Raw genomic sequence first — 26858 nt, 5'->3', positions numbered from 1 at the left:
CAAAAAACACTGATCTCCTTTGGACTCTTCTTCACTGATATCATGGCCAGGTGAGAAACCTCTCTGCAGACTCACTTTTAAACATACTTTCAGGAAGGCTCAAGAATAAGATCCTGACAGGTGAATAATTTCTTGTGAAAAGTTCTGCTCTCTAAGGATGGCTTCCCTAGCCCCTGAAATTCATCATCTAACATGAAAATAAGACTGAGTGTGATAGTTAAAGAAATGTACCAGTAAAATAAAGACATTGCTTAAGTGCAAAGTGTGGTGATTTGATTGTGACATGTGACGAAAAAGGTATCTCAGACGGTTATTGATGTTCTTGAAACTTTAAAAAAAAACAAAAAACCACAGCAATCCAGTCCTAAAAATCTGAAAACATAAAAACTAAATAAATGGAAGAGCAAGAAAATAAATAGAAAAGGGAATAATAATTAGGAACTGCTTAAGACATCCTAGGAGATGCTTTCAAAACCACAATTCAACTGAGAAAGGAGGCTGCTCTGGTTAACAGAGAACAACAACAGAAGAGGCATGAATGCAAACATATTCTATAAAACATGGGAGGTAAAAAGGAAAGAGATTTTATAACAAAAATTAATAAGGGAAACAAAAGGAGAAGAAATTAATGGCTAGTAGAATTAATGGTAAGAAAGGAGTTAAGCATTGAGAAATTAAAATAATTCAAACAATTATTTGTACCAGTACTAGGTGGAAACGATAGAATTGTGAATAATAAAGAATTGTGAATAATAAAGCAAAGATTTCAAAAAGCATCTGGAAAAAAAAAGAAAGTTAAATTATAAGTTACTTATGCTGCAAGGTGGTGACATATTTTCTATCAGGATAACTGAATAGGATGTTTAAAAAGCATACCCTAACTTAACATCATATTCTTAAATCCTGCAGTCCTGACACCTTGGTCTCAAGAATTTTAAATGTGATCTCTGCAAAGCTCCCTGACCAACACACATTGCTCCAACAGATTTTGGAAGGCTAGGAACACTGAAGTGGAAGACAGCTAATATTAGGCCAGCATTTCTAGAGATATATGGAATAGGTGGTATAATAAGAGGTTTTTCAGAGTTAAAAACAAATTCTAGATAAAACAGTGGAACAGTTCACACAGATCACAGAAGCTAAAGGATTAAGGGAGAGCAATTAAGCATCACCAGTCAACAAAAATACATGGTGAAATTTAAACTGAATTAAAAGTTTAGCTTGCAGAGGAAATGGGTTTGATATTACAGTCTTTTCAGAGGTATTTAGCTTCACATTACCTGACATTTTAATTAGGAAATTAATGTAAGCTGTATTGAATTTGTATTATTCTAAATTGATTAAAAACTGACTAGTTCCTAGGTCTGAAAATGTCACCATAAATAGGGAAAATTTTGTCAGCTTGATGGGTTTTTAACGAGGGCTGAAAGAAATAATTTCTTGACCTTACAGTACTTAAGTATGTTTTTAACAATGATGCAGAACAAACTATGAAGTTGCTCCTGAGAACTTTGCCAATGACACAAATTACTGCATTGTTGAAAAGAAAAGGAAAAAAAATATCAAGAGGATGATTTAGTTAGATTGTCAATACAGCAGGTGAGGACCTCAAGGTCACTCCATCTCCCCCCATTTCTAAAGATGTATCAGCTCTTCCAGCAGATTTTTGCTTAACCTGCTCTTCAGAGGAAGAAATTCCCTCTTATCCCATGTAAAGCTATTCCAGTATTTTCCTGTAAGGCTGGTACACAAAATCAGTGCATATTTCTCCACACTCAGAGTAAGGTGACAAACAGGCATTTACAGGCAGAGGTGTGAGGAGATGGGGAGTCTAGCCTGTAATCTAAAGAGGTCCTGGACATCACCTCAGAAAGAGTCAAAATTATTAAAATGGTAACGAGACCCCTACAGGTTGAAATACAAACATAAGAAACACGGGGATGGCATGTAAAAGGTATGGTGCTAGGCATCCTGGCAGGGTTTCAGCTTCTTGTTCATGTGCCCAGGGAGAGAATGAGAAGGTGATTATTGCTGCCTGAATATTCCGCTTCTCCTTCTCAGCAAGGCTGCTCTGAACATCTGACTCCACCCTGCCATACAGGAACAGCCCTCACTTTCCAGGGCTTTGGCACGGGCAAAGTGGGCAGCAGAACCACAGCTATGCTGCTGTTCCCAAGAATCCACTGCCAGGGGCAAGTGCCTGCTGTGCCTAGAAAAAGCCCATGAGGAAAATATAACTCATGAGACTGTGACTAAAAGTCAACTAGTGCCCCTGCCAGCATGCTTGGAGGTATCTCCATCAAGCAGCAAATGGCACTGCTGTTGTAACATCTATTTCTTCATTTGTGGACAGTGCCAGTACTCCATTGGAGCCCTGGAGCACTAGATACACAGAGTCGATATATTTTACAACTCTTAAAAATGTGCAGTTCCCTCCAAGTGGAAAATTCATGTTATTCTATGTGTTTTACACAGTTTTGGTGGTAAAAGAAATTAGAATCCTTCCTTAACTTTTACAGCTTCACCCAGTCTTTACTATTTTCTACACATCATTTCACTGATGATTTTTTTTATGGATACACAGACATAATAATGAACAAATTTAAAAAAGAATATTTTCAGATCAGGTTTCAGTTTATGAGTAAAGAAGGTTGGTCTGTGTTTTCTAGGTTGGGATTTGAGAAGGAAAGTTACACCATGTGCAGGCTAAAGGAGGGTGTTTGCACTTACAGGGGGCAGGATAAGAAATTGATGCACTCAGCAGGGATAATGGCAAATGAGAAATGGAATTAGCAGAGCCCAGGCTGTGCAGAGGAGTGACAGGTGATGAGTCACGCTGGCAGGAGAAAGGGAGAGTGGAGCCTTACAGGGAGGACACAGTCTTTGGAAGCCATGTGAAGCAGGATTTGGACTCAGGGATGGGTCTGAAAGTGTGTGTGGAGTCAGGGGAAAGGAGAGATGGGATGTATGAGCCCTGCTCCAGAGAAGACACATAGTTCAATAAGTATAGCAGAATACAAGCAATGACAGAATATATCCAGACATTGTAATGAAACAGCCATGCACACGTGCCACATGATCTGAAATACAACTGCATGACAAAAAAAATGTTCACTGCTGTATAACCTATAGTATATCAAACTACAGTGTATCAAACTTCTAGCTAGACTTCTTCAAAATGGTGCAGTTAAAATTCATATGAATGAAATTCAGTCATTTCACAAATAGTTTATACCTATTTAGCCTGAAGCTACTATTAAAGATTAAGGAACTGTCTGATAAAGCTAGGCAGTGACTCTGCCGCTATCCCCCTCACTGACTGGGCTCACTCCAGTAGCAGAATTGTCATTTTAATTCACTTTGCTGGATGGGGAGATGGGCTGGAGCTGGCAAACAGGCTGTGCACATGAGAGATGAGTGTAGATCCACCTTGTCCTGCCACCTCTTCACTGGCAGCAGGAACTATGAGCATGAAAAAAAAAAAGGTTTTAACACCTGAAAGAGATGCAGTGAGATGCACAGACCTAGGGTACGAGAGCCCTCACTCACGATCAAGAGCCATGTCTCAGTAAGATACACATCACACCTCAGCCAAGCCACCCTGGACTGTCTGACTGTGTAACATTTGCAGTGTGATGTCTAAAGTGTGTAAGTTAAAAATAAACAGCGTTATGGATATAGAATCTCAAGTCCTGCTGAGTTAGAATGTGTGATTGACACTTTATAAATGTTTACAGTGATTTATAAATAACAGCATCTCTTCTGCCACTCATCTGTCAAGAAGTCTCCTGTAGCAGTATTAAAAAACAGCAATGGGAAAGCTGCTGGGAATTTTAAGATGTTTTCGGCCAAAGTGGGAAACAGAGGTAATTAGGATGTTCCATTGTATCTCACTGTTCCCCTACAACCTCCTCACACACATGCCTCCATAAATTTGCCCTGAGGAAGTATAATTTAATTGTGGCTTTTTGATGTCTACTCAAACAACATTAGCTTTTTTTTCATGTTTTACAATGTAAAATATTTTGGAGAAAATGTCAGCAGGATGGTAATTTTAATCTTATTTATTGATTGAACTCAAAAGGCTCAGTGCAATTTAACTGGAACTCCTCAATGCAACCCAGGTCATGTTCATCTGGTACCTATTCCTAGCACTGTCTAGACCCCCTGTTTCATGAGTACTTTTTATTTCTAGTGTCCTTGAAGTCACTTGACTTCCCTGATATTTCTCTTTCAGTCCTTCCTTATTACAGCTAATACAATGAGCTACATAGCTAGAAATGGTTACTCACAATTAATGTGAGGGTTTAATGGGTAGTATCTAGAGCAGAAAGTACATCTGCTCACCAGGAGTGGCTGAAGTTTTGTGGTTCTCTGACCAGTACCATGGATGATGGGACCATTAAAAACTCCTGTGCAGGTATTACTAATTTTATTTACAATTTCTGTTGCTTTGGTTTGCTTTGCTTTGCTTTTCTTTTAATTTGCCTGGCACGTCAAAGCTAAACGGAGGTCCTACGAGCCCAGCTCACAAAACTGCCGGGAAGATTTTCAGGACAGCAAACTGAAGATGCTGATTCTGCAGTCTGTGGGATGCCAGCAGCTGTCTGCCTTGGCCCGGATCACTGGTGTGAATACTCGATGAAGAGGGTTTCTGTAGGACACCCCAGGCAAACCCTGACTCCAAATCCCTCTGTTGTGGTCCAGACACCTCCGAGGGGGATGTCCCCAATCTCTCCCCACAGCTGCAGTTTGTCCCCTGTGTCCTAAAGCCAGGTCAGCATCACCCTGAGTGGTGCAGGATGGGCATGAGGTTGCCCTGTGCCCTGCTTGGCCACTGTGCCCGTTATCTGGTGCTCGCAGGCTTGTGTGAGGAGCCATAGGCAAAGGTCTGGCTGTGGAGACACCGCGCTGAGATTCCGCCCTGGGGATCACATACAAAAACCTCGCCGACCCCACACAGCCCCAGGCGCGTCCTCTGCCGCCAGCCCCGCGTTGGGCCGTGGGGCAGGGCAGGGATCGGGGTGACCCCTCCACGGGGAGCCGCGGGGCGGGGAAATGGCGGCGCCTGAGGCGGCTGCACTCCCACGGGAGGGCGAGCTGGGGACGAGTGGTGACCGTGCGTGTGTATGTGTGTGAGTGTGTGTGCGCGCGGGTGTATGTGTATGTGTGTGAGTGTGTGTGCGGGTGTGCGGGGCGAGGAGTGTGCGTGTGTGCCGGGGGTGTGCGAAGGGTGGGTTCTGTGCTTGTGTCTGTGCCGCGAGGTGAACTCCGTGAAGGGAGGTGGGGGGGGGGGGGGTGCCGTGCCCGAGTGCCGGCGGGAAGGGGGGGAAGGAGCACACGGGGCGTGTGGCAACTGGGGGGAGCGCTGTGTCTGTCTGTCCGTCCGTGTGTCTGTCTGTCCGTCCGTGTGTCTGCCTGTCCGTCCGTGTGCGAGGGCGGGGCGGCGCGGGGGGGGGAATTGGGGGGGTGGAGGGGTTGCAGGGGCGGGCCAGCGGCAGCGGCGCGGCTGGCCGCGGTCCAGCCCGGCGCACTAATACGGGCTGGCGGCTCCCGCCTGACTGACGCCGGCCGGGGCTGCTGCTGCCGCTGCCGCTGCCGCTGTTGCCGCTTCTGTCGCCGCTGCGCCCTGGCTCCGCCGCCGCAGCTGCAGCCCCGCTCCTGCCCGCGGCGCGCAGAGACCCCAGCCCAGTGGCAGGTAAGAGCCGGGGGCTCCCGGCCGCGTCCCGGGAGGGGCTCGGGGAAGGGCACAGGGGGGATGGTCCCGCCGCCGTCGCCCCAAACTTGACGGCGGGGCAGCCCCGCATCTTCCCCCGTGCTGCGTTGTGCCCGGTCCCTAGGCGGCGGTGGCCCCGCAGCATCTTCCCCGGCGGCACCCCGGCCGGGCCGGTGTCCCCGCGGCTGCCGGTCCCGCTGCGCTGCGCTGGGCGGGGGCTGGGGCTGGGGCAGCAGCGAGATGAGACAAACCGACGCCAGGACTGCGAGCGAAAGGAGGAGCGCGGGGAAAAAAAAACAAAAAACATTTTTATGGATGGCTGAACGCTGTCAAGTCTTCCCACTGTTAGGATTTCTTGCCTTACCGTTTAAGAAACAGAAAAAAACCAAAAACCCAACCAAACAAAAAAACCCCAAATCAACAACCCAGCAAAACCCCACATGACACGCTTGGAAATACTTTTCCTTTCAGAGGTTATTTTCTGTTCAAGAATCCCGCTCCTGGACACACTCCCAAGCGAAACGGAGCAGAATTGCTGGGATTGGGGTTTGTATTCCAGCTACAAACGGGGAGTCTCTTTTTTCTTTTATTTTTTATTTTTGGCTCCGAAGTTAAAACATTAGTTGTTAGCAAGCATTTCCCAAAACAATAGCCCTCGATATGGCAAATTATGAATTACTGTAATTTTATCTCCATGTCCAGGCTGCTCTAAGTGGAGGGAATTCAAGGTTTGATTCATTTATAACAATTCAGATATTGTGCGGTAACTTTGTGTTTTCGTACCTTGATTTTATGGGTGAATTTATTTGATGCTAGCCAGATCTGCTCTAAAAGGGGCATTAAGTGGGAATAAAAATAAATGACACACACATGGATGCGTGTGTGCACACGGAGTCGCTGTTAATTACTTGCTTTTTATAAAGCAGTGAAAAAATTCTAACCCCAGAACTGTCAACTTTTCAGTGAATGAGCTTTCTCCTTTGGCAGAAGTGGGAAATGATGTGCACATCTCGGGAATTTATTCAATTTTGCTATGGTTTGGGAAGGATGCTGAAGATAATGGAAGTTTTAGTACTTTGTATCTCTGTAGTGTGGAAAGGTGCATCCTCATCCCTGCGTGCATTTGTGTGGTAGGTGTGATCTCCTCATCTTCAAGAGTAGAAGCTGAAGGAAGCGCAGCAAAATTCTTCCCTTCAGCAATGGTAGGACAAGTGTCATCACTCAGACAAGCCTCATCTATTTTAATCAAGCCAGACAACTCCCTTCTTTCAGATTTGATAAGTACCAGTGCCTGGCTGGTTCATGTTTGCTTCCTGCTAGATTTTAAAGCAGAGGCTGGGGATGTTTGTGGTTGGCTTGTTGTTGTTTCTTGTTTTTTGTTTGTTTTTGTTTTTTAACATCTAGTTAATTTGATGTAGTAGCTAAAATAAACACGCTCAAAAATATCTTTCAAGTGAATTGTATCAGAAAGGATATCTTGTGGTGTATTTACTGAGTTTGGCAGGAGTTCCCATTTCTCATCTGTCCATTATGATGGAGTTAAAAACGTCATCACTTTTTAAACTCACATAAGCTGATAAACAGTAATTCTGCAAAAATGACTGGGATCAGGATGAAGTTGATTTTATCATGAATCCTTCTTTATCATGAATCCTTCTTTATCATGAATCCTTCTGATAACCAGGATTTGTAAATTGATACAAGTTAGAGATAGAAGCTTTTCTTTGTGTTCAGCAGCTGAAACAAATATGCACAAAGGCTTACTCTAAGCTGTCAACTGCACAACTTTGTGAAGAAGTTGAGTATTAATATTTTATTAGCACACTTGCCCAAGGCTCAGATGCACGTGCACATGAGCCAAATATCTGCAGAAGGTGGGGGATGTGTTTAGAGAAGAGGGTGGTACCTTGGGTTTGAAGCTGCTCTCATGAAAACTGGTAGTAGTGCCCCATGTTGTCTTCAGTGGGTAGAGGATGAGGTCCAACTCACTAAAACAGGAGTGTAGAAGTGTCAGTATGATGTGTCACATTACATCTGGAAAGTTAAGCTTCCTTTCCCTCCTTTTATTCTTTTACAGACTTTCTGCATCTCGCATTTGAATGCTTAGCTATCTGCTGTTATCAGCCAGGGAGATAGCATGTCATGTAATCCTCTCTCCTGAATGCTAAAGTGCTGTAATTTTGATGGCCAGCTAATCTGTCTCGGTAAAGTTTTATTTTTCCATTGTTAAATTCAAAAGGACAATGACTACTAATTACAAGTGACCTCTACCCAAAACACCAGCCAGAGTTTATCAGCCAACAGTAATTTCAGCATCAGCAGTACTCTAGGCACCCCGTTGCAAAGAAATTTACCAGGATTAAGGGGAACCAGAGGGAAAAAAAGATACATGCTTTGGGTAATTTGTCTGTTGCAAAAAAGTATAGAGGAAGTGTATAGAGATTCTATTTCCTGTGCAATATACTCTTTACAAATAATAATTACAGGGATGGGCAAGAAAGAAAAAAAACCCCACATCATAAATATTTTAACTGAAAATGGCATAGCAAAAACACACATAGCAAAGGTAGTTCTGGTAGACTGCCTGGTTTCCTGCTGCATGCAGGTATAAAGAATCATTAGTGTTCTTGTAGATGAATAGCAAAAGGTAGAAATAACAGTGCCAGTTTGAGAGAATAATTGCTGTCCAATTACTGTCTTTGAGAACATTTGTTCTAAGGAAGCATTAGGCTCTGAAGACAGTATAATAAAATTAATTTTTCAAAAATATCCCAAATTGTTTCCCATTTTACATTTTTGTCTGTAATGTTTGAATGGCTAATACTCTGGGAATTTTACAGATGAAGAGGTGAATTAAAGAGTTTAGGGCCCTGTGTATTTATTATAGCAGCTCAAAACCTTGCTGTGCTTTTGCAGATGGAATGGATCTAATAGACTGTGGGATCAGAGCCCAGACTGAAATCCTGACTGGTATATGTATGCGTTTCAGTCGAAGCAGGTGAAACACCATCAGACCAAATTTTGTGCAAATACTTAGGATTTTTAGACAGATCGTTCTGTAGGACCATTTGCAGGTTTCTGCAAGAACTGTTGCAACATCTTAAGAGAGATGGTAGGTTGAGGAATTTGCTTTGAGTTTCATCTCCTCTGGACAAGGGCACAGCAAGGACACAGTGGAGGTGGAGATGGAGTGGAGTCAATTTCCCAGTTTATGCAGATGACCCTACATAAAATACAAAACAAAAGAAGAAAATCCGAAATTTGATCTCTCTTTTTTTGAGACAACATTAAGATCAAGGTGTGTTTCTGACTGGCAGGAGAAATGCCTTATCTTTCCCACATCTTCCTCTGCAGAACTTGTTTCCGTCCTACTCTTTTTCCTTGTCAGTAACATCACCATCTTCCCTTACGCCAAACTTGGCATCATCTGTGACTCTTCTGTTTCCTCACAGATCTTGATGCTTCCAGATGTCTCTTGACACTTTTTCTTTGCGTTACTTCTTACATTCCTCCTTCCTTTTGTTCACAGCTGCCAAAGCATTAGTCCACACTGTGGCAGCCCTCCAACTTGATACAGCAACCTCCAGTTTCCCAACAAGCTCTTTTCTCCCACCTACGTTCTGCTCCCAGTCAGCATGACCCCTGCCAAAATCCTTCATCTTTTGCTTTTCTTTCTGAAACATCTCCATGCAGACTCCTGTTCTGGAGTATCTCTGTGTGCTTGGTCTTAGTTTAAGGTTTGAAAATGTTCCCTGCTTCCAGACTTCCCCAGAACTATTCAACCCAAACTCACCATCCACTGGAAGAGAGAAATGAGGAGGAAAGAAAATTAGCAGACCCGTAGAATCATTACAGTTTGTTCTGCTTCAGGCTTCCTTTCACCCTCATTACCTGGCTACAATAGGAGCAAGATTGGTCATTTCTTAATGACAATTACTCTGTGTTTGTTCAGTCAGTGTTGTACTCAGTCACACAGTCATGCTGTGAAGAGCAGCAGGCAGGGAGCCAGCAGGGACTTGGTGGTGATATCTTTTCCAGAAAGTGGTGTCTGCTAATAGCAAGGCTCCGTGTAATGAAGCATCTTTCGTAATGCAAATAACCTTGCTGCTGAGATCAATATGTTTAAGCAATACTTCATCTTTTTTTGTGTGTGTCTTTGTGCTGTGCCTTTTCTTAATTAAAAAATCACTACTTTTTTTAAGCCTCCTTGTGCAGTGTTCCTCATCAGGAGAGTTTTTAGTGCTTTATGAAGCTGTCCCCATCAGGGTACCTGTATGACACAGAGGAATTGAGGCACCTGAGAGAAATCTTGTGGCAGGATGCAATCCCACGTGCTGCCCAATTGGCACAGAACTGATAGGAGGCACAAGCAGTTTGTGTGGCTTTTCAAGATTCCCTTTCGGTTACTTGCTGGCCTGCCTTTAGCCAAACCTACTTGTCTCTGTCAAAATACTCTGGCCTGGCTGCCAGTGTGCAGTTTCTTACCCTGCAGCACATATGAGGTAGCTAATTTCTCTCCCTCTCATCAACAGATCTTGAATTACTTCACACAGGGACATGAGGCCTCCACAGGGACATCTGGAACAGGGAAAATGAAGTTTCTTCCCATGAGGCAGAAGCCTGTGGCTTCGATACTTGCCCTGCTTTGTGTCCTGCACAGCTGATGCTGGGACCAAGGCTTCTTGGTGGCCACCTGCTTGGGGCTTGAGCTGAAGGGGCTGCATGGGGCAGGGCTGAGTGCTAGGAGGTGAGAGGGAAGGGAGAAACAGCCCTGGAAAGATGTGGTATTCCTTGGGCTCCTGGGGTGGGTTTGCAGAAGAGAGATACATTTCTTTTATAGGCTGAGTGACTTATTTCTGACTTTACGTTGGAATTCTGTGTTTTCTGAAGCTGCCTGATACCGTGGCGTGTCATTTTACATATTAAAGAGAATCCAGCCCTCATCTTATATACCCAGGCTCAAAGGTAGGCATATGAAGCCTGTTTAATCTCATAAATAAGTGTTCTGGTTTGCAGGGAGTCTGAGTATCCACATCTTCAGCTGAAGTCACTGGGAATGGCTAGCTGTCTCTTCCTTTCCCCCCACAGGAGGGAACTAGATAGACAAGTTCTTGCTCCTTTTGTTCTTAGTCCTGTTGTGAAATAACTTGTGTAGAGATTTCAAGCATATCCAGATATTTTTAATGGAAAATGCTTCAGTACTGTTGCTTGACAGCATTGGCCTCTTTTCCAAGGCAATCCCTTCCACCGAATCAGATCTTTGTATAGATAAACCACACTAATATTAGTGCTTACCTGTCCTTTACACTCGCTTCTTTTGCAGTTCTCCAAGATGCAGGCCCTGTGGATGCTCCACCCTTCCTTCCCCCTACAGGGTTTCACAAGCCACTGAGAGCTCAATTAGCACAGATTACTGCGGATGTTGATGCAGGAGAACCTATATGTCAATCTTATTGCATTAGCAATTTCCCACAGTGATGCACAATGAAAGCCTTTTAGGAGAAACAGATTTGAATGTGATATGGTTTGAACACAATGAAATGCTAATATGATTCCGTGGCAAACTGTTAACATGATGTATATGGAAAGCCTTTTGTGTGTGAAACATATCCCCCACGTATGTGCTTGGTTGGGCTTTCTCACCTGGGAGGGAGGAGAGGTGGCTGGCAGTGCTGCTGCTCCCTCTCCAGGCCTGCTATCAGTCTGAGAGGAAGCATTTCTGGAAGTTCTTCCTGCTGAGTACTTTACTGGTGGTCTGTATGATCTATTGATTAATTTTTCATTTGCCTAGAGGTGTGATGCTAAATCTGCTGCAAAAGTTGTCTCCTTTGTTAACACCGTGACTGCGTTCAGATGTCCGTCTCTGGGTCCTCGGGTATTAGTCAGGGAGCCTCTGTGCCAGGCTACAGCTAGCTGGGGTGTCCTGTCAGTGTGGGGTGCTTAGAGGCAGCAAACTCACAGAATAACAGAATTATCATTCTTGGAAAAGACCTCTAGAATCACAGCATCCAACTGTCAACTCAGAAAAAAGAAAATCTCCACCCTATTAAAGCATGTCCTGAAGTGCCTCATCTACACAGTTTTTTAATACTTCCAGGGATGATCACTCCCATCACCTCTGTGCTCATTCCAGCACCTGACTACTCTCTCAGTAAAGAAATCTTCCTAATATCCAGTCTAAACCTCCCGTGGGGCAACTTCAGGTCATTTCCTCTAGTCCTATCATTATTTGCTTGAGAGAAGAAGCCAACACCCCCCTCCCTACAACCTCCTTTAAGGTAGCTGTAGAGAGCAATAAGGTCTCCTCTCAGCCTCCCCTTCTCCAAATTAAACATTCCCAGTTCCCTTAGCCACTCTTCATAGGGCTTGTTCTCCAGACCCTTCACTGGCTTGGCTTGGGTGCCCTTCTCTGAACTCACTCCAGCAGGGCCCAGAACTGAACACAGCCTCACCAGTGCCAGGTACAGGGGCAGGGTCACTAACTCCTAGTGTCACAAATTGCCTTTGTGGCATTAAATACCTGGTACAACAAGGCAGCAGATCTTGAAAGCATAAGATGCAGTCCTTGCTTGGGGAGAATCTGGCACCCAAGTTCCCATTGCCAGGGTCAGACCTTGCAAATGTGCCAGCAGGAGCCAGCATCCTGTCTGTTCTGCCTCTTCCCACAGGAAAGGAAGGTATCCAGCACTGTGATGAACCTCATCCAGCTGGTCCTCTGGTCTCCTTTTAGGTAGATGTGATGTGCTTCTCTACAATATGAGGAGAGCATTTGCTCTACCAATTTCCACTGTATGCACTGTAAAGGTACAACCAGAGCTCCAAAGGTGCCTTTTTTCTAACAAATTGAGACACTAAATTTTCAGAATAAGATCTCATTCTACTTGAGCATTTGGTGAAGTAATTGTCCTTTAGATGTATCCTTACTCACAGAATTCTTAATATCTACCTCTAAGCAAATCCTTTTCCTGAAATGGGTGTTTGGGAATGGCTCCAAGAATGCCAGTGATTGATAACAAGGGTTACAGGATCTGATTAGTGTGGATATAAACTTTAGGCCAGCAATGAAGCTAAAATTCTTTTCTAGTCCTCTTCTTCCATTGTGAAGTGTTTGTTCTGGAGGCACTTGGCTGCATGCTTTCTATGAGAGACGAGTCAGCATTTATTTTTAAAGCAGGAACTCTATTTTTGTGTATTTCCAACTGTTCCATTTTTAGAAACATTGATGGACTTTGCTACAGTTTCTCTGGAAATGGTGGGTATGTGAGGAATGTAGGGCTGACTGTCTGTGAAATGGGGATAACTAGAGCCCTAAGAAGACATTTTGGCTCCCCAGAGCAGGTTGATGCACCTTCCCATACACCTGCTTTCTCCCACCAAAATGTCCTCAGAGCTCCTCCATGGCATGTGTGCTCCTTAGCCTCTGGCTCTGCAGGAAGAGGGCAGCTGAGATAGGGGCTCTGCTGGTCTGAGACTGAGCCAAGGCAGCCTCAGGAAGGGCTAAGTCAGGGACTGGATGAAGGGGTCTTCCTCCTGCCTGCAGGGAGCAGGGCGTGGGGCAGAGAAGAGGATGTGTCCCTGTGGGATTGCATCTCAGAAACTTCGGTGTGGCCCAGCCAGGGAACACAGGGCAGCTCACTCCATGTAAACATCACGGTCACTGGTTTCCTTTAAAAATTAATACCAAGGGAAGGAAGTACAGTCAAAGAGAGATCATAGTGATAAATTGGTCCAGTTTCGTATTTCTGCCCAGACTTTGGTTGTGGTGATTCTGTGGGGTGCCTTCAAGTACAGTGGGAAATCTTTAAAGGCAACAATCAGTGAGAAAGTCAAGCCCTCTGGTTTGGGTTTACCCCAAGCAGCAGGATGCAGGTAGCCCAGGGGCCAAGGCCAGGGCAGCTATGTGCTGCATCTGAAGAGTGGGACTCATTTGTTTGGTCATAGTAGCTGAAAGATTGGAAGAGCTCATCTCAAGGTGTTTTCTAGTCTCTTCTTCCTTTCCAAGGCTGATGCAGGTGTCCTGGTAAGAAAGCAGTGTAATTTGCTCTTGCAAAACTTCAGCAGTGGTAGTTATCCTAATGTGTAGCTATCCTATACATACATTCTCCCTGTTCCTTCAAGTGGACAGAAAAGACAAAATGCCCCTATCTTGCTTGCAGCAGCCTTTTGCATATTGCCATATTGCTACCATGTCCATGCCCCTCTGCTCTCCCCATCTTAAGTCACACTATCAAAGCTTTGGGGAAACTCTTGAGAATCTGTGCTAACCCAGAGCAGTCCTACCACTGAAAATGGTATATCTTTTCCCAGTCCAAACATGTGCTGGGTACTTAATGTTCTTTTGTAACTAAATTTACACCTTTTAAGTGAACCTGTAAGTGTTTAACGTTTGGAGATTTCTGTAGCTGTCTTAAGGTGTGGAACTTACATACTCGAATCTGTCCTTTATATCAAATGAGAATGTGTTATTCCTGTCAAGAGAACCTGGAAGATACCAAGTAGGTGAGATTGATTCCACAAGGTCATTGAAATCTTTTAGAAGTCAAAGATGTTTAGGCACTGGTATCAAAATCTGTCCTTATTTTATCCAGGAGTCAGTGAGTTCCATGAAGACTCCACAGTGTGGATGAGAGACCGGAGAGGCATGAAGCACTGTGAGATTTGCTCTTTGATATTGATGTCTTCACATAAAGTTCCATGTAGAAAGACTTTCAGAAAGAACTTGAAAAAAAGACAGGAAAATTAGTTTCAGAAGTTTGCATTATTCATTTAAACTTACAGGAATAAACAGGGAGATGTTGCCAGGGCTGTGTGAAACATGGATAAACATGAACTGCAAGTACTTTACCTCCTATCATTGCAGCTGTTTTCAGTTGGAGCAGTTCAGGGTCAAACCAGGTTTAGTATCTTAGTTAAAAAAAAAAAATAATGAGAACAACCTTCTTTACATCCCATTTAATTAAAACCCTGGATGTCATGTTCTGTGATTGTTGATGACCTCAGTAACATGGTAACGTATTACTTATTCACTGTATTTTGTTGAGTACAAGACAGTGGTTTCCAGTAGGTTCATAACAGCACCCTTGTCTAGCAGGTCCCAAGCACAAGAAGAAGCCCTTGGGGAATCCCAAAAGCTGTTGTGGGTGTCACAAGTGGAACATGAGGCTTTTCGAGTTATTTACATGTGTCAAGAGTAACGTGTGGCCACCTTTCCCATGCCATGAGGTGGTTACTGGGGTGGCAGCAGTGGTGGCTGGGCACCTCAAGCCTGCACTTCCATGTGGCTGCCATTCACTTCAAGAGTGAATGCACGTGTGAAAACGTCTCCTGCCCAGCTCTGTGCCTTAAAACCCTGCTGACAGGACTGGTGCTTCAGGCTTAGGATGTGCGAGCGGGTTCAGGGAAAGATTGGTGAGATGTCTTCCACATTTGAGGCCTGAGTATTTGTAAGAAACGCTTTTGTTTATTTATTTTTGTTTGATTATTTATTTATTTATTTATTGTTAAACCATTTTCCATACTGAAGTGTGGAAGATCTGCATGGCAGACAGCAATGATGATGTGACTGACTGATCTTTTCCAGCCCTGGGTACCTCTTGGCCACTGCCAGCTGGGCACGCGTGATACCCAAATCCAGACTTGGTTACCCTGAGAAAAAAAAACTGTGTATTTCTCTTTCGTGCTAGCTAGAAGTAATTGAATCAGTGCTTGGTAAAAATAACTAACCAAGTGTGTGTTCACAGCACCCCTCTTCACCTTGTTAGGCTTAAGTATTTTTCTCCCTTCTGGTGCTGTTGGGACTGAGTCAGCGAGCGGCAGACTTCCAGCTAAGAATTGTCTCACTACTCCATTTTCCAGCTGCGTGCATCTCCAAGAACTGCTCAGCTTATGTCTAGACGACCCTCTGAGAAATCTCCCTCTGTGGCCTTCCTGAGCTGCTGCAGTGACACCCAGACTGATGATCTCAGCCATTTCCAAGACTGATAGCCGTGCCTCTCACCGCAGGCAGCCGCTCCGAGGGGACGCAGCGTCTCGGAGCTTTATTCCCAGGCCAGATTCATGCACACATCTGCACACATCTGTGCTTGCACACGCCTGCACAGCTGTGCTTTTGAGGGAGGCTGTACACCGTGCTTTCACACTCTTGTGTTTTAAGCTCCTTTTCACTAGCATCCGCGTGGTTTTCCTTTTTTGCCTTCTGCACAAAGCTTAGAGTGAAATTTAATGAGGACTGATAACGATTGCCCTGCTACACCCATGGGAAATGAATTAGAGGGCGACTTCATCAGCTGGTTGGCTTGCACAGACATTCTGCTGAGAAGTGATGCAAGTCTTCCCTGACATAGCTGATCCTTTTTACATTTAATGAAATCTAAATTTCCCAAAATCTTTCCATACTGTGTCAGCATGCTGCCATGTGAGATATACAAAAGGGCACATTTAATTTCCCCTCTTACTGACTTCAGCAGGACCTGGCTCCAGTTAGGAAACCATAAGCTCACAGTGATGGCTGAAGTTACTGAAAGTTGCTGCAGTGGAGTGCCTGGAGGAACACATTTCTCCTGTTGACCTGAAGACTTAACAGTCTAATTCTACACTGGAGGGTGAAAAATGGGTTTAGAAGTAGGCAGAAGTATCCTAGTCCCTTCTGCTTTGTGGCCATATTGCTGGGTCTTAGTGTAGCAGTTCTTTAGACTTGAGGTGAGTCTTCCAATTCCTCTCACCCAGCATTAGGTGTATATAGTGCCTAGTTTTGCTATTTTTCCTAGCTGTTTACTTTTAGGTAGAATAGCCCAGACCATGTACATGCATGTTTTTTCAAGTAAGTATTTAGGGACTTGAGGGTGAGTAGGTCAGGTACAAGTGTCAACAACTGGATTATGTTTATGTGGCCAATTAAATTCTACTGAAAGGCTGCTTCCACACTGATAAATTAAACATGCCTAGTGCTTTTTTTGTTCTTGAGTCTGTCTGGGATGGAGAACTTGCTTCCATGCAGTGGCTGTCTCACCCTCCAAAACAGGGTGAATGTATGCAGACTTTTTATCAGGAGTGACCCCTGATCCCTGATAACCTGTGAACTATGCACAAGAGTTACTTGGGAGATTGCTACTGGCACAGACCACAGTCATGGCAGATGCAGTTGTTATGATTTATGCTGTAGATAATTCCTGTGCCCAGAAATGTTCCACAGCACTAGAGTAACAATATTTAAGGTAGGTACCCTATGTTTAGGGAGACTGGAGCAAGTGAACTGGGCTAAAACATTTTCAGTCCCACATTATCCTGCTCCTGCAAACCACAGAAACAAAAGGGTGAGTCCGTGCTCACATGCCATGCATCTACTGTCACTCCCCTAAAGTAAGTTTCATACCTTATGCTAAACTTGATGATAGAATAAAGATGTACAGTATAGCAGATTGTCTGTGTTTGGTGTTAGATCAATCTGTCAGTTACCTGATAGGTAGACAAAGCTGTCCTTGTAGTCCTAGAGGGGAGAATCATGTCAGGGATGTACCCTTAATGATGCTTGGCTCCTGCTGAGAACAGTAGATCATATTGTCACTGAGGGAGATAGAGGCAACCAGACCACAATTCCCTTCATGCATGATACCTGTGGTGGGGATGTGGGTCAGAACTGTAATAATTCACCCCCCTGCTTCACCACTCTCCAGTGATGAATAACAAGAAACACTATAAATTGTCAGCAGAGAAAATATGCCAAGCATGGTTTTGAAACTTCAGTGCTGGAAATTTCCAGGTGGGTAGGCAAGTTGCCTGTTGCATGCAAAAGGCATACATCTGAAGCAGCTGCTGTCCTGAAAGACTGTTAAAATTAAATTGTGAACTAACATCTCTAACATTACAGCCCTCAAGCTGGGTGGCTGCCTAGGTATTTCATAATGGAGTATCTCAGCCTAGCAACACACGGCTTAGGCTGCTGAAAAACATGCAGTAATGTGTATTTTAGTAACATTAAAGTAGGATGTTCTGATAATGTTATTTGAAAGCTGCCTAGTTTATTTAATATCATTTATATTTTGCATGTCAGTTGAATTTGGGGGAAAAAAGATGTTGGAAGAAACTGGGGGAACTGTGGTAGGAAGTTGTGCAATGTACTTATCTGAGACTACATCACATGGTCTGCAAAGCACAGCTTTTGCTTTTATACACATAGTCTTGGCGACTCTCCCACTAGCAACAATAGTGCTCAGACTCATACTGATGTCACTGTTGAGTTATTTAATTTGACTGAACGAGATTAATGTGTTTATTTAAAACTTCGGTCAAAATGGAAAAGAAAATCTCGGGACAATACTTTTATGTGAACATGTATGTTTTCATATCTGATGGTTGTAATGTTGCATTAACTTATCAGGGGCAGTTGTTTACACACACTAACACCCAGGAGACCCCCTCAGATAAGGAGCATGAGCCATTTTCCCTCTCAGCCTGGAGCAGACTTGGAGACCACTGCTGGTCCTGTGGGCTTTCATCCCAGGCTCTCCTTGCTTCCTGTTGCTGCTCTCAGGGCTGATCCATAGAGATCCCAGCGTTGTTTCGGTTTCTCACATGCAGATGAGGGTTTGGTGCTGCCAGGAAAGGAGAGTGGTGCAGTGGAATTTGGTGGATTCTTCCCAGGTTCTCATCAGGGCAGTGAGGGACAGGCACCTCCACTGCCTGGGATGCCGAGATGGGGCTGGCTCTGGGCTCTGTAGCTCCCTCAAAGATTGGAGACTGCCTGCCTAAATTCTATCCACATTATGTTTTACAAGCAGCTTGAGGGTTTTTTCCTGTGATAAATCATTCTGAACTTATTTCATTCTTACATGTACCCTCTAAACGCTTGGAATAGACTTTGCGTTTGACCAAGAGGCATTAGTAACTATCCAGTAAAATGCTCCAGATCACTAGATTTTTACTAATACCGAGAAGGAAAAAAAATCTGGAATCAGTTTTTTTTGCATGGTGGGACAAGTTTGGACAGCTCTGTGGAGTTATCATTGCTTACCAAATGGCATGAGTGAGGGGATTTCTGCCGTGCTCTTTAAAGAGCCTCTCTTGACAGCTGAGGACAGCTAGACATGCACATAGATTGATAATGTAGAAATTGCATAAGCCAGAGCTCACTGCTGTGGTGGGTGCCTGAAGCAAGGTGTGCTGGCTCTTCCTTCTAGTTTTAAAGTCCCTCTTGGTATTTTCATGCAATCTCCTGTCCCCTGGTGCCTGTGAATCTCCTGGGGGAACAGCAACTTCTGCTGAGGCAGGTGCCACACTAAAGAGTTGCTTTTATGCAAAAAAGCTCCTTCTGTGTACACGTATCTGGATTTCTCAGGGTACTGGGTGTCTTAAAGGGTAAAGCCAGCAGAGGAAGGGGCATGAGAGGAAAACAGAAGGGCTTGGAGGAGGAAAACAGCTTTAGGCATTGGTTAGCCCTCAGCAAACACTGCATGTTGCCTACGAGTCTCTGATGCCCCGGGCCATTTGTGCTTACCCTGCAGCCTGCTCCAGAGCTGTGTGGTGCTGAGCATATCAGACCATGCTGAGGAACCAGTCTTGGGGATTATTCTCCTCTCTCAGTGTGTTGCACCTGTGCCTACACTCTGTGTCCCCACGTGCCCTTTGCATTCTCACAAGAGCTCTGCATTTAAGGGAGCTGCAGAATAATATGGTTTGTAAATCCCTGCTGCTCCCAACACCAGGCAGTGTCTCTCTGTCTCCTCAGTGGCTGCATTAAGCACTGCTGAGGACTGTGTCCAGGTCTTTACTGCAAGGCAAGAAGCACCCAAGTCCTCTTAAAAAGGTGGAGCAGGGCTGTCATGGAGCTGCTTCTCTGCAGGCATCCATTTAGAAGGAGCCCCTATCTGCTGCTTTAAGTGCCCTCTGTGTAATTCAGTCCTTTGGGCTTGGTATGCACAGGGGGTCCATGAAGTATATTTAAAGCAATAAATAGCTTGATATACAAGAACGCTTTTCCTCTGAGCTGTAGTCAGTGGAAATATGTCATTTTCAGCTAAATTTAGACTGGATTCAGCTACATTTGAAAAACAGACAAACAAAACCCAGCAATAAAAAACAAGCAGAAAAGAAAAACCCTCAAGAACTAAGCTTTTTGTTGGACTTTGTCAGATGTAGCAGCTCCTAGCAAAAATAACTCAGAATCCATCCAATACAAACTGTGTCCAAAAGTCTGTGATTTTCGTCCAAAAAACTGAATTGTTGGAAAGAGTGAAACAGACTGGCTTGGCAAACAAGATTTTTTCTTGTATGTGACAAAATGTAAATAAGATTAGAGAATAAGTGATAGATCTTTCAGAGGCACTAAATGAAATCTTGGAGTAGTTAAATTTTAATTAACTTTGTAGCTGATATTGTACAATTAACAGTAGATCTGCAGGACAGAGAGAGACCTGAAATCAGAAAAATATTCTACTTACTACTTCCATAAAATGTGATATTAAAGATTTAATTTTGTAGAAGGTGCTTGAGCTGAACTTACAGCTACCAGCATAATAAAAGTGCTACATTTTCTTTTGTAGTAAATGTAATCCTGCAGCAAGTTGCTGAGTACATTAAACACAAATGGAAGTGACTGAACACTTAATCCTTTCTGAAGTCCAACTCTAAAATGAGTGTGGAGGATAGAGGGGAGGAGATAAAAAACAGCAAGAAGCAAACAGAAAACCATTGAAAATTAAATACACATTTTGAATTGTTTTCAAAAAATTTTGTTGAAGGAACATTGGAAGGAGTGTAACTCTAACTCTTTGTTGTGTTGTTATTCCAGGCTTCATCAGCAGTTTCTTGATGTTTGGCAAGTTCTGAGACCCACCTTATTGGACTACTTGTAACCAGTGCGTAAGACTACAAAACCATATGTATGAAAGCACCTTTCTTTGAAGGAAGCTTCCATCTCAGTACTGTGGAGACCTCGTGCAAGCCTTGCAAACCAAAAGAGCAGTTTGTGCTTCTGTTGGTGCTCGTGTGTAATCTCTGCTTCTTATGCACTCCAGCACCCCTATCAGTTCCCTGTTCTCCTTCACCAGCCCTGCAGTGAAAAGGCTGCTGGGCTGGAAACAAGGAGATGAAGAGGAAAAGTGGGCAGAAAAAGCTGTTGATTCCTTGGTGAAGAAGTTAAAGAAGAAAAAAGGTGCCATGGAAGAACTGGAAAGGGCTCTGAGCTGCCCAGGTCAGCCCAGTAAATGTGTCACCATCCCACGTTCCTTGGATGGGCGGCTGCAGGTGTCTCACCGCAAGGGGCTTCCCCACGTCATCTACTGCAGAGTCTGGCGCTGGCCTGATTTACAGTCTCACCATGAGCTGAAACCACTGGAATGTTGTGAGTTCCCATTTGGCTCAAAGCAGAAAGAAGTGTGCATTAACCCCTACCATTACCGACGGGTGGAAACCCCAGGTAATTATCTGGAAATGATTCGTGTCTCTCTGTTAGCTCTTACACTGGCGGGTCTGGTCTTGGTGCATCCTCCTGAGTTCTGCTCTGAAATCTGAACAGGCAGACTCCATCTGATGGAAGGACCCTGGGTCTTTCTGTGCCCGTTGGCATCACAGCTCCAGCAGCTGGGAATGAGTGAGGTTCACATCTTGTTGAATGCCCCTGGTGCCCAGATCTTGTGCGGGGTTCTGAAAGCCACCTCCCTCTGGATGTTAGTGTGTGCTGGCTGCCCTCTGAACCCACCTTCAAACTGGTTGCCATTTGCAGGTGATCTAGGCACCATCCTAGACTTACTACCACCCTGGGCAGATTTATGTCTCGTCTGAAAACCAACAATCTCATTAATCCACAGGAAAAATGTCTTAAAAGCTCTCTCTTTAAAGTTTAGTGTTTCAGTAAGATGTCTTACCTTGCTGTATATGAAACTAGGTCAGTTGATTCTTCCTAAATGCCTGCTGGCCTGCCTTCAGTAGGATTTACTTACCTGAGTGGGTAGTTTATGTCAAATAAACTCCCCAAGTTCCCATAAAACTTTGTTTTTTTTGCTAGTGATCCTCTTTAGACTGGACTTGGTCAATACTGAAAACTTATGACCTCACTGAGGGATCATTTAGTTGGGGTTGCTGTCAATGAAACAGCTGTTAGAAAATTACAGTGTTTGTTGTTGACTTCTACAGGGATCTTAGAAGGCAGGACTGGCAGAGATCTTGAGCAGTCATCCTGTTCTCCTCTACCCTAACTCCCAAAACAAAACAAATTACCAGGTTCATTCCTGATGGATGTTCTTCTAATGAGCTCTAGAAATCCCATGTGATAGAGGCTCTGCAACCTCCCCAGGCAAATCAGTCTATTGCTATCCTTACAGTTCAAAATTATTTCTAATGTCTAACCTAGCTCTCCCTGCTGCCAAAAATCACTGTAATTTAATTTACTAATGGATATGGTTGGTAAGTGTATACTTACTATTCTGTGATTACTCTTTGTCTGGCATGAACTCTACTCTGAGGTGACATTAGGATCAGATAAGTGAACTGTGGGATGTTTCTTTTCACACAGATGAAATAAGGGAAAGGCATTTGTTAACATTTGTTAAACAACGGGGGCTGCTCCCTTTTTTGATAGCCCTGCTGTAAACATTGTCACAACTAAAATTTTACAGCTGCAGTGAGTGGTGCTTTTTGTCAACAGTTTTCAGTGGAAAGAGCCGATCTCCTGCCTCGCTAAAATAAACTCTTTAAGAATCCAAGAAAAGATGCTCATAAAGTGTCCCATATTGTGTACCTTTCTCTTTGAAGGCTGCAGTCTTTATTGTCTTTTCATTTCTACTGGTGTAACTCCAGTGTAGTTGTTGGAGCTTCCCCAGTGCGGTGGCTGACAGCACTGCACTGTGTTGTTTTCAGCCCCGACCTTCTGGTCTGTTCAGTGCCAGCTAACATGTACTAGTACTGGGATAATCAAGTAGCTGCTAAATGGCTGCCAGAGCTTGTTGTTGGACCCTGGAACTCAGAAGCTTTCAGCTGTGACCATGTGTCTGTTGTTTGCTTGTGCAGCAGCCTGGCTGCGTCTCTGCTGGTGAGATGGGGTTGGGGTGCAAGTCTGAGTGTTGCTGAATTGGTAGCACGTTCTGGGCACATCTTTGACTAGTGAGGACTGGTGTGGACTAGCAGTTCTCAGGGGGTTAGCCTACAGGATGGACTAGGGACACTTGGAATGTGAACACCCTTGTTTAGGAACTGAAAGAGAGTGCAGCTGCGAGGATGTGGGCTGTGCCCTGCTACAGGTCCCGGGAATTGTTCGTGGGCTGTTGCCTTCACCCCCTGCCACTCTTCTTACAGGGACAGCTTAGAAGATGAAACTCATGTGAGCCATTCCCCTGCTAAAGATGTGGTGCAGCAAGGGGTACAACCTACTGAAGTTGTGCTGGAGCAGCAGCAGAAGAGACAGCTTACACCACTGCAGTGGCAGTGATGCAGCTCCAGGCCAGCAGAGTTAGAAAGCAGTGCTGCAAGGAGGTGGTGGTGGTGAGGCAAGGGAAGAAATGAGTTTTAGGAGAAAGTGGTAGCAATGAGATCACCACAGCAGAGTCTGGAAGCAATTTATCTAGGTACCAGTCTGTTTAAAAAGCAGTCCTCGTAACTACAGGAAGTCTTCTCCATCTTGGCTGCTCATGATCTTAGACATATATGACTCTCTCTGAATCTCATCCTCTGAAGCTAAAAAACCCACCCATGAAATCAGTCATCATTGCATTTCTTTATAATTCACAAATCAGTATTCTTTATATGCAAATGGCCATCCTTTTGGGGGTCAGTTTCCATCACTACAGTCCATCTTGCTGAGTCAATCAGCAATGTCTATTAATAGATCTGTGACCAGATCTGTTATCTGTTATTCAGAATGAACAAGTTGTGTCAAAGACAGGAGGGCCTCTACCTTTCTTTAATGGCCTGGCAGACCCCTAGACCTCTATGACTAGAGAGCAGTTTGAGATTCAGGGGTTTCACTGCCTCTGCTGTGTCCTCAGGCTGCCCAGCCACATTGTAGTCTATGCTGACCAATACTCCACAGATGATACATAGATTTTATTGCTGCTACCAGTGTTCCCAGCAGGTTTCTTCTCAGGTCTGCTGAGCATCAGGTGCCCTTAAGAAAAAAGCAGCTCAGATTTCCTCAATTGGTGCATCTGCAGACAGGGGTTGGGCCACCTATCCTAAAAGGAGATGGATATGGTGCTTAGGCTTCTCTTTGCCCCTTTGTTGTTTTGCCTTGAAGAGCTGTTCGTAAGTCTGAATAGTTTGTTGTCAGGAGAGGCTGCAGTTTCAGAAAAATATAAAAGCTGCCTAAATATTTACCCTGTTATTTTTTATGAGATAGTTCATTTGTAGACAGTGTACAATACCTGGAATTAAACTGTGAGACAAGTAATTTGTTTGCTATCATCTGAAGCTGCAGGCTCTGGGTGCAACCAGGTTTCCAGCAAGAGCTGTTGGAGCTAAAGGGAGCAGGAGAAAGCCTAGTGCAGGAAAAGCAGTGGCAAGACTTTGGACATGAACACTTGGGCATACGTAGAAGGAAGGATCCACTACTGGCTTTTGGTAGAGAATAGCAGATAGAAGAAAAGGACTCCACTGAGTAGAGACAACTCAGTTAATTGAGGACAGACAGGTCCCAATGCACTCAGTCACTCATTTGTGTGCCTCTGGTCATACTTCGGAGTTGTTGAGCCCTGAAGAGTGACATCTGTTACCAAAAGAGCAAGGAGAATGAGGGCCTCTGGGGATTTTTTAGCCACAAACAAGAAAATCTCTGAATTCCTCACCACCACAGAGGCTTTAGCCCTCTAGGCAGCCACAGAGCAGTCAGTGGAAAGATTGAGTGAGGTGGCAAAACTGTACAGCAGAGCAGAAATTAAAAGTACCCTGGTCAGAGCTGGGAAGGAGTTCAAGGCTTGAAAATTCCTCTTGCTGACTCACTTGGGGCGAGTCAAAGGCTTTTTTTGGCAAGTGCCATTCGCACATCCAGATTCTCATCTTTCATTTAGAGCAGGAGTCACACTGAGTTCTCACAGGGTTGCAGGGAGCCACTTCCTTAGCACTGGTACCTGCAGCAAGGTGCCAGCCTCCCAGCACTACACCACGTTGCACATTGTAGCACAGCTGTCCCTTACTCAGCACCTCTGGTGGGTGGAATGGAATCACCAGTTCCCTGATTTCAAGGGCTGCTGGTCAGAGTTGGCTGAGCAGCAGCAGACCTGGTAAATGTCATAGCAGTTTGATGGAGAAGTAGAGGAAAAAGCCCAGAAGCATCAGCAGCTCACAGCCTGGAGCTGGTCATAGGGGCTTGGGATGGGAGGGATCCAGCCTGCTAAAACCACATCTACCCTGGTGGTGCTGACCTTGTCCCAGTATAGAGCAGATGAAATCAACACTAAGAGAGTGTTTCTTTCCACTGTCTATGAAGACATCCCTTGGAAACTGGGTAGTGCATCTCAGATGTAAGTAACTATATTGCCTGCATGAGTCCTACCTGGGGAGTCTAGGAAATCCAAGAAGCTAAAGTGGTTAAAAAGCAGAAATACCTTTCTCCATCAAAGGACTTAAAAGGATGACAACAAAATGTTCATCCCACAGATGAACATCAGCACATCAGAGGCAGGAGGAAAGAAAGTCTCTGGAGAACCATCCTTGTGCTGGCCAGATGCTAATTAGAAATGCTTTGGACCAGAGAAGTTCTACATTTAGTCTCTTACCAGGTATCCCAGTTGATATGCACTGAAGGGTCACTCCAAGGAGCATGTTCCTACAGCCTCTTCTCATGTACATGTTTTGCATTATTTATATTTTATTTGCTTTGTAGCACTCTTTCATTATGCTGAATAGATGAAAGTTCACTGTAATTAAAAGGTGTTAGCTAACCTGCCTAAAAAGAAGTGGCCTTACCTAGGCAGAGCTTTTGGGCCCAAACAATGTGTTAAAACACGTTCAAACCATATGTTCCTGTCAGCATTTGTAACCCTGAGTGCACACTGCTATTTGTTCCCAGAAGCTAGTTAGGATAGACTGAAAGATTACATTCTGCTGGGTTTTGGGCCAGAGGAACTCTGGACAGTAGGTCAATCAATACAAGCCTGCTCAACTGTTCCCACTGTTGCAACAATTCATCCTTGTCACAGGAACTCAAACTGCCTCTTTATCTTCCCTGCTGGCTTTTAGATATGCACGATAGCAACTGGGGACTCATTCCCCCCTGCTTGTTTTTAAGGCCTCAGCTAAGACAGTCTGGCACTATGTGAGTTAGTAACTAATAGAGAAATTTTGAGGTGCATGGGTTGCTCATTGTAGGAGCTGTGCTCACCCCAAGCACTAGGGGAGAACAAGTAAGGACTTCTGGTTGACATCCCATATGCAGAACTATTCAGCCTTTAAACCTTTTTGTTTTCCAGCCTAGGGGTTGCATCTTCACAGGTAACTCACTAGTTGGGATTTCAGAAGTATTTTGGCTTCACTTTTGCTCTCATTCCTGATGTGTCAGAATCCAGAATAATTTGGGTCAACTTCAGGTTTCTCAGTGCAACAGTGCCATTAACAGCACTGATAGTATGAGATGTAAGTGAAGAGAGTTTTTCAGTTTTCTGACCTGTGTTTTTCCACTATCAACCACTGATATTTGCCTCCCTGTGCTAGATCTTTTCTAGCTATACTGCAAGAGCTAGATAGTTATTGCTGCAATATTTGAATTGCCATTTATATTTCCTTTTTAAGATCTTAACTGGCTGGCTGGAGGCATTTTCAAGTACCTGAAAACGTTTCAAATATGGTGTCTAGCTTCTGGTTTGTGCTTCCTTATGCCCATCTGTAGAACACTGGTAGTAAAATATGCAGTGTATTACAGAGCACTGTTAATTGTTACTAAACTTGGCTATGGTTTTGGCAAATTCTGGTGGCTATTTTTAGTAAGCTCCTGACATGTTCAGTCTTCCAGGAGGGAAGGAGCAGGTCATTTTGAGAGGGAAAAGCACAAAATTTGCATTTCTTTATGAGAGCTGTGTGTGCATGCTGTAATACTGTGAATACCTTGCTCAAGTTGGGAGTAAGGATTGAGCCCATATTTTGCATATGGAATTGCTGCAGCTGGCTATAAACTTGAAAAAAAAAATGGTTCAAGAATCAGCTTTTGATTCTTGTTCTTATA

At 44.2% G+C, this 26858-nt stretch overlaps 1 protein-coding gene across 3 annotated transcripts in view; it reads left to right on the top strand.

Annotated features, from left to right (window-relative positions):
* Positions 1 to 5561: 5561 nt before the first annotated feature.
* The window catches only part of SMAD9 (SMAD family member 9), a 45113-nt gene continuing 23816 nt past the window's right edge, over positions 5562 to 26858 (top strand). For 2 of the 3 annotated variants that reach the window (XM_071738094.1, XM_071738077.1), the window contains exons 1-2: positions 5562 to 5698; positions 20502 to 21128. In XM_071738094.1, coding sequence (XP_071594195.1) covers positions 20717 to 21128 — 412 coding nt within the window. In that variant the 5' untranslated portion in view covers positions 5562 to 5698; positions 20502 to 20716. Of the gene's footprint in view, positions 5699 to 7719; positions 7921 to 20501; positions 21129 to 26858 lie in introns of those variants that run through there. The other variant, XM_071738086.1, reaches the window with a different exon arrangement.

This window comes from Heliangelus exortis, chromosome 1 (genome assembly GCF_036169615.1).
Source record: "Heliangelus exortis chromosome 1, bHelExo1.hap1, whole genome shotgun sequence".
Lineage (NCBI taxonomy): Eukaryota > Metazoa > Chordata > Aves > Apodiformes > Trochilidae > Heliangelus > Heliangelus exortis.
The sequence above is the reverse complement of the archived record's forward strand: the minus strand, read 5'-3'. Positions and strand labels throughout refer to the sequence as shown.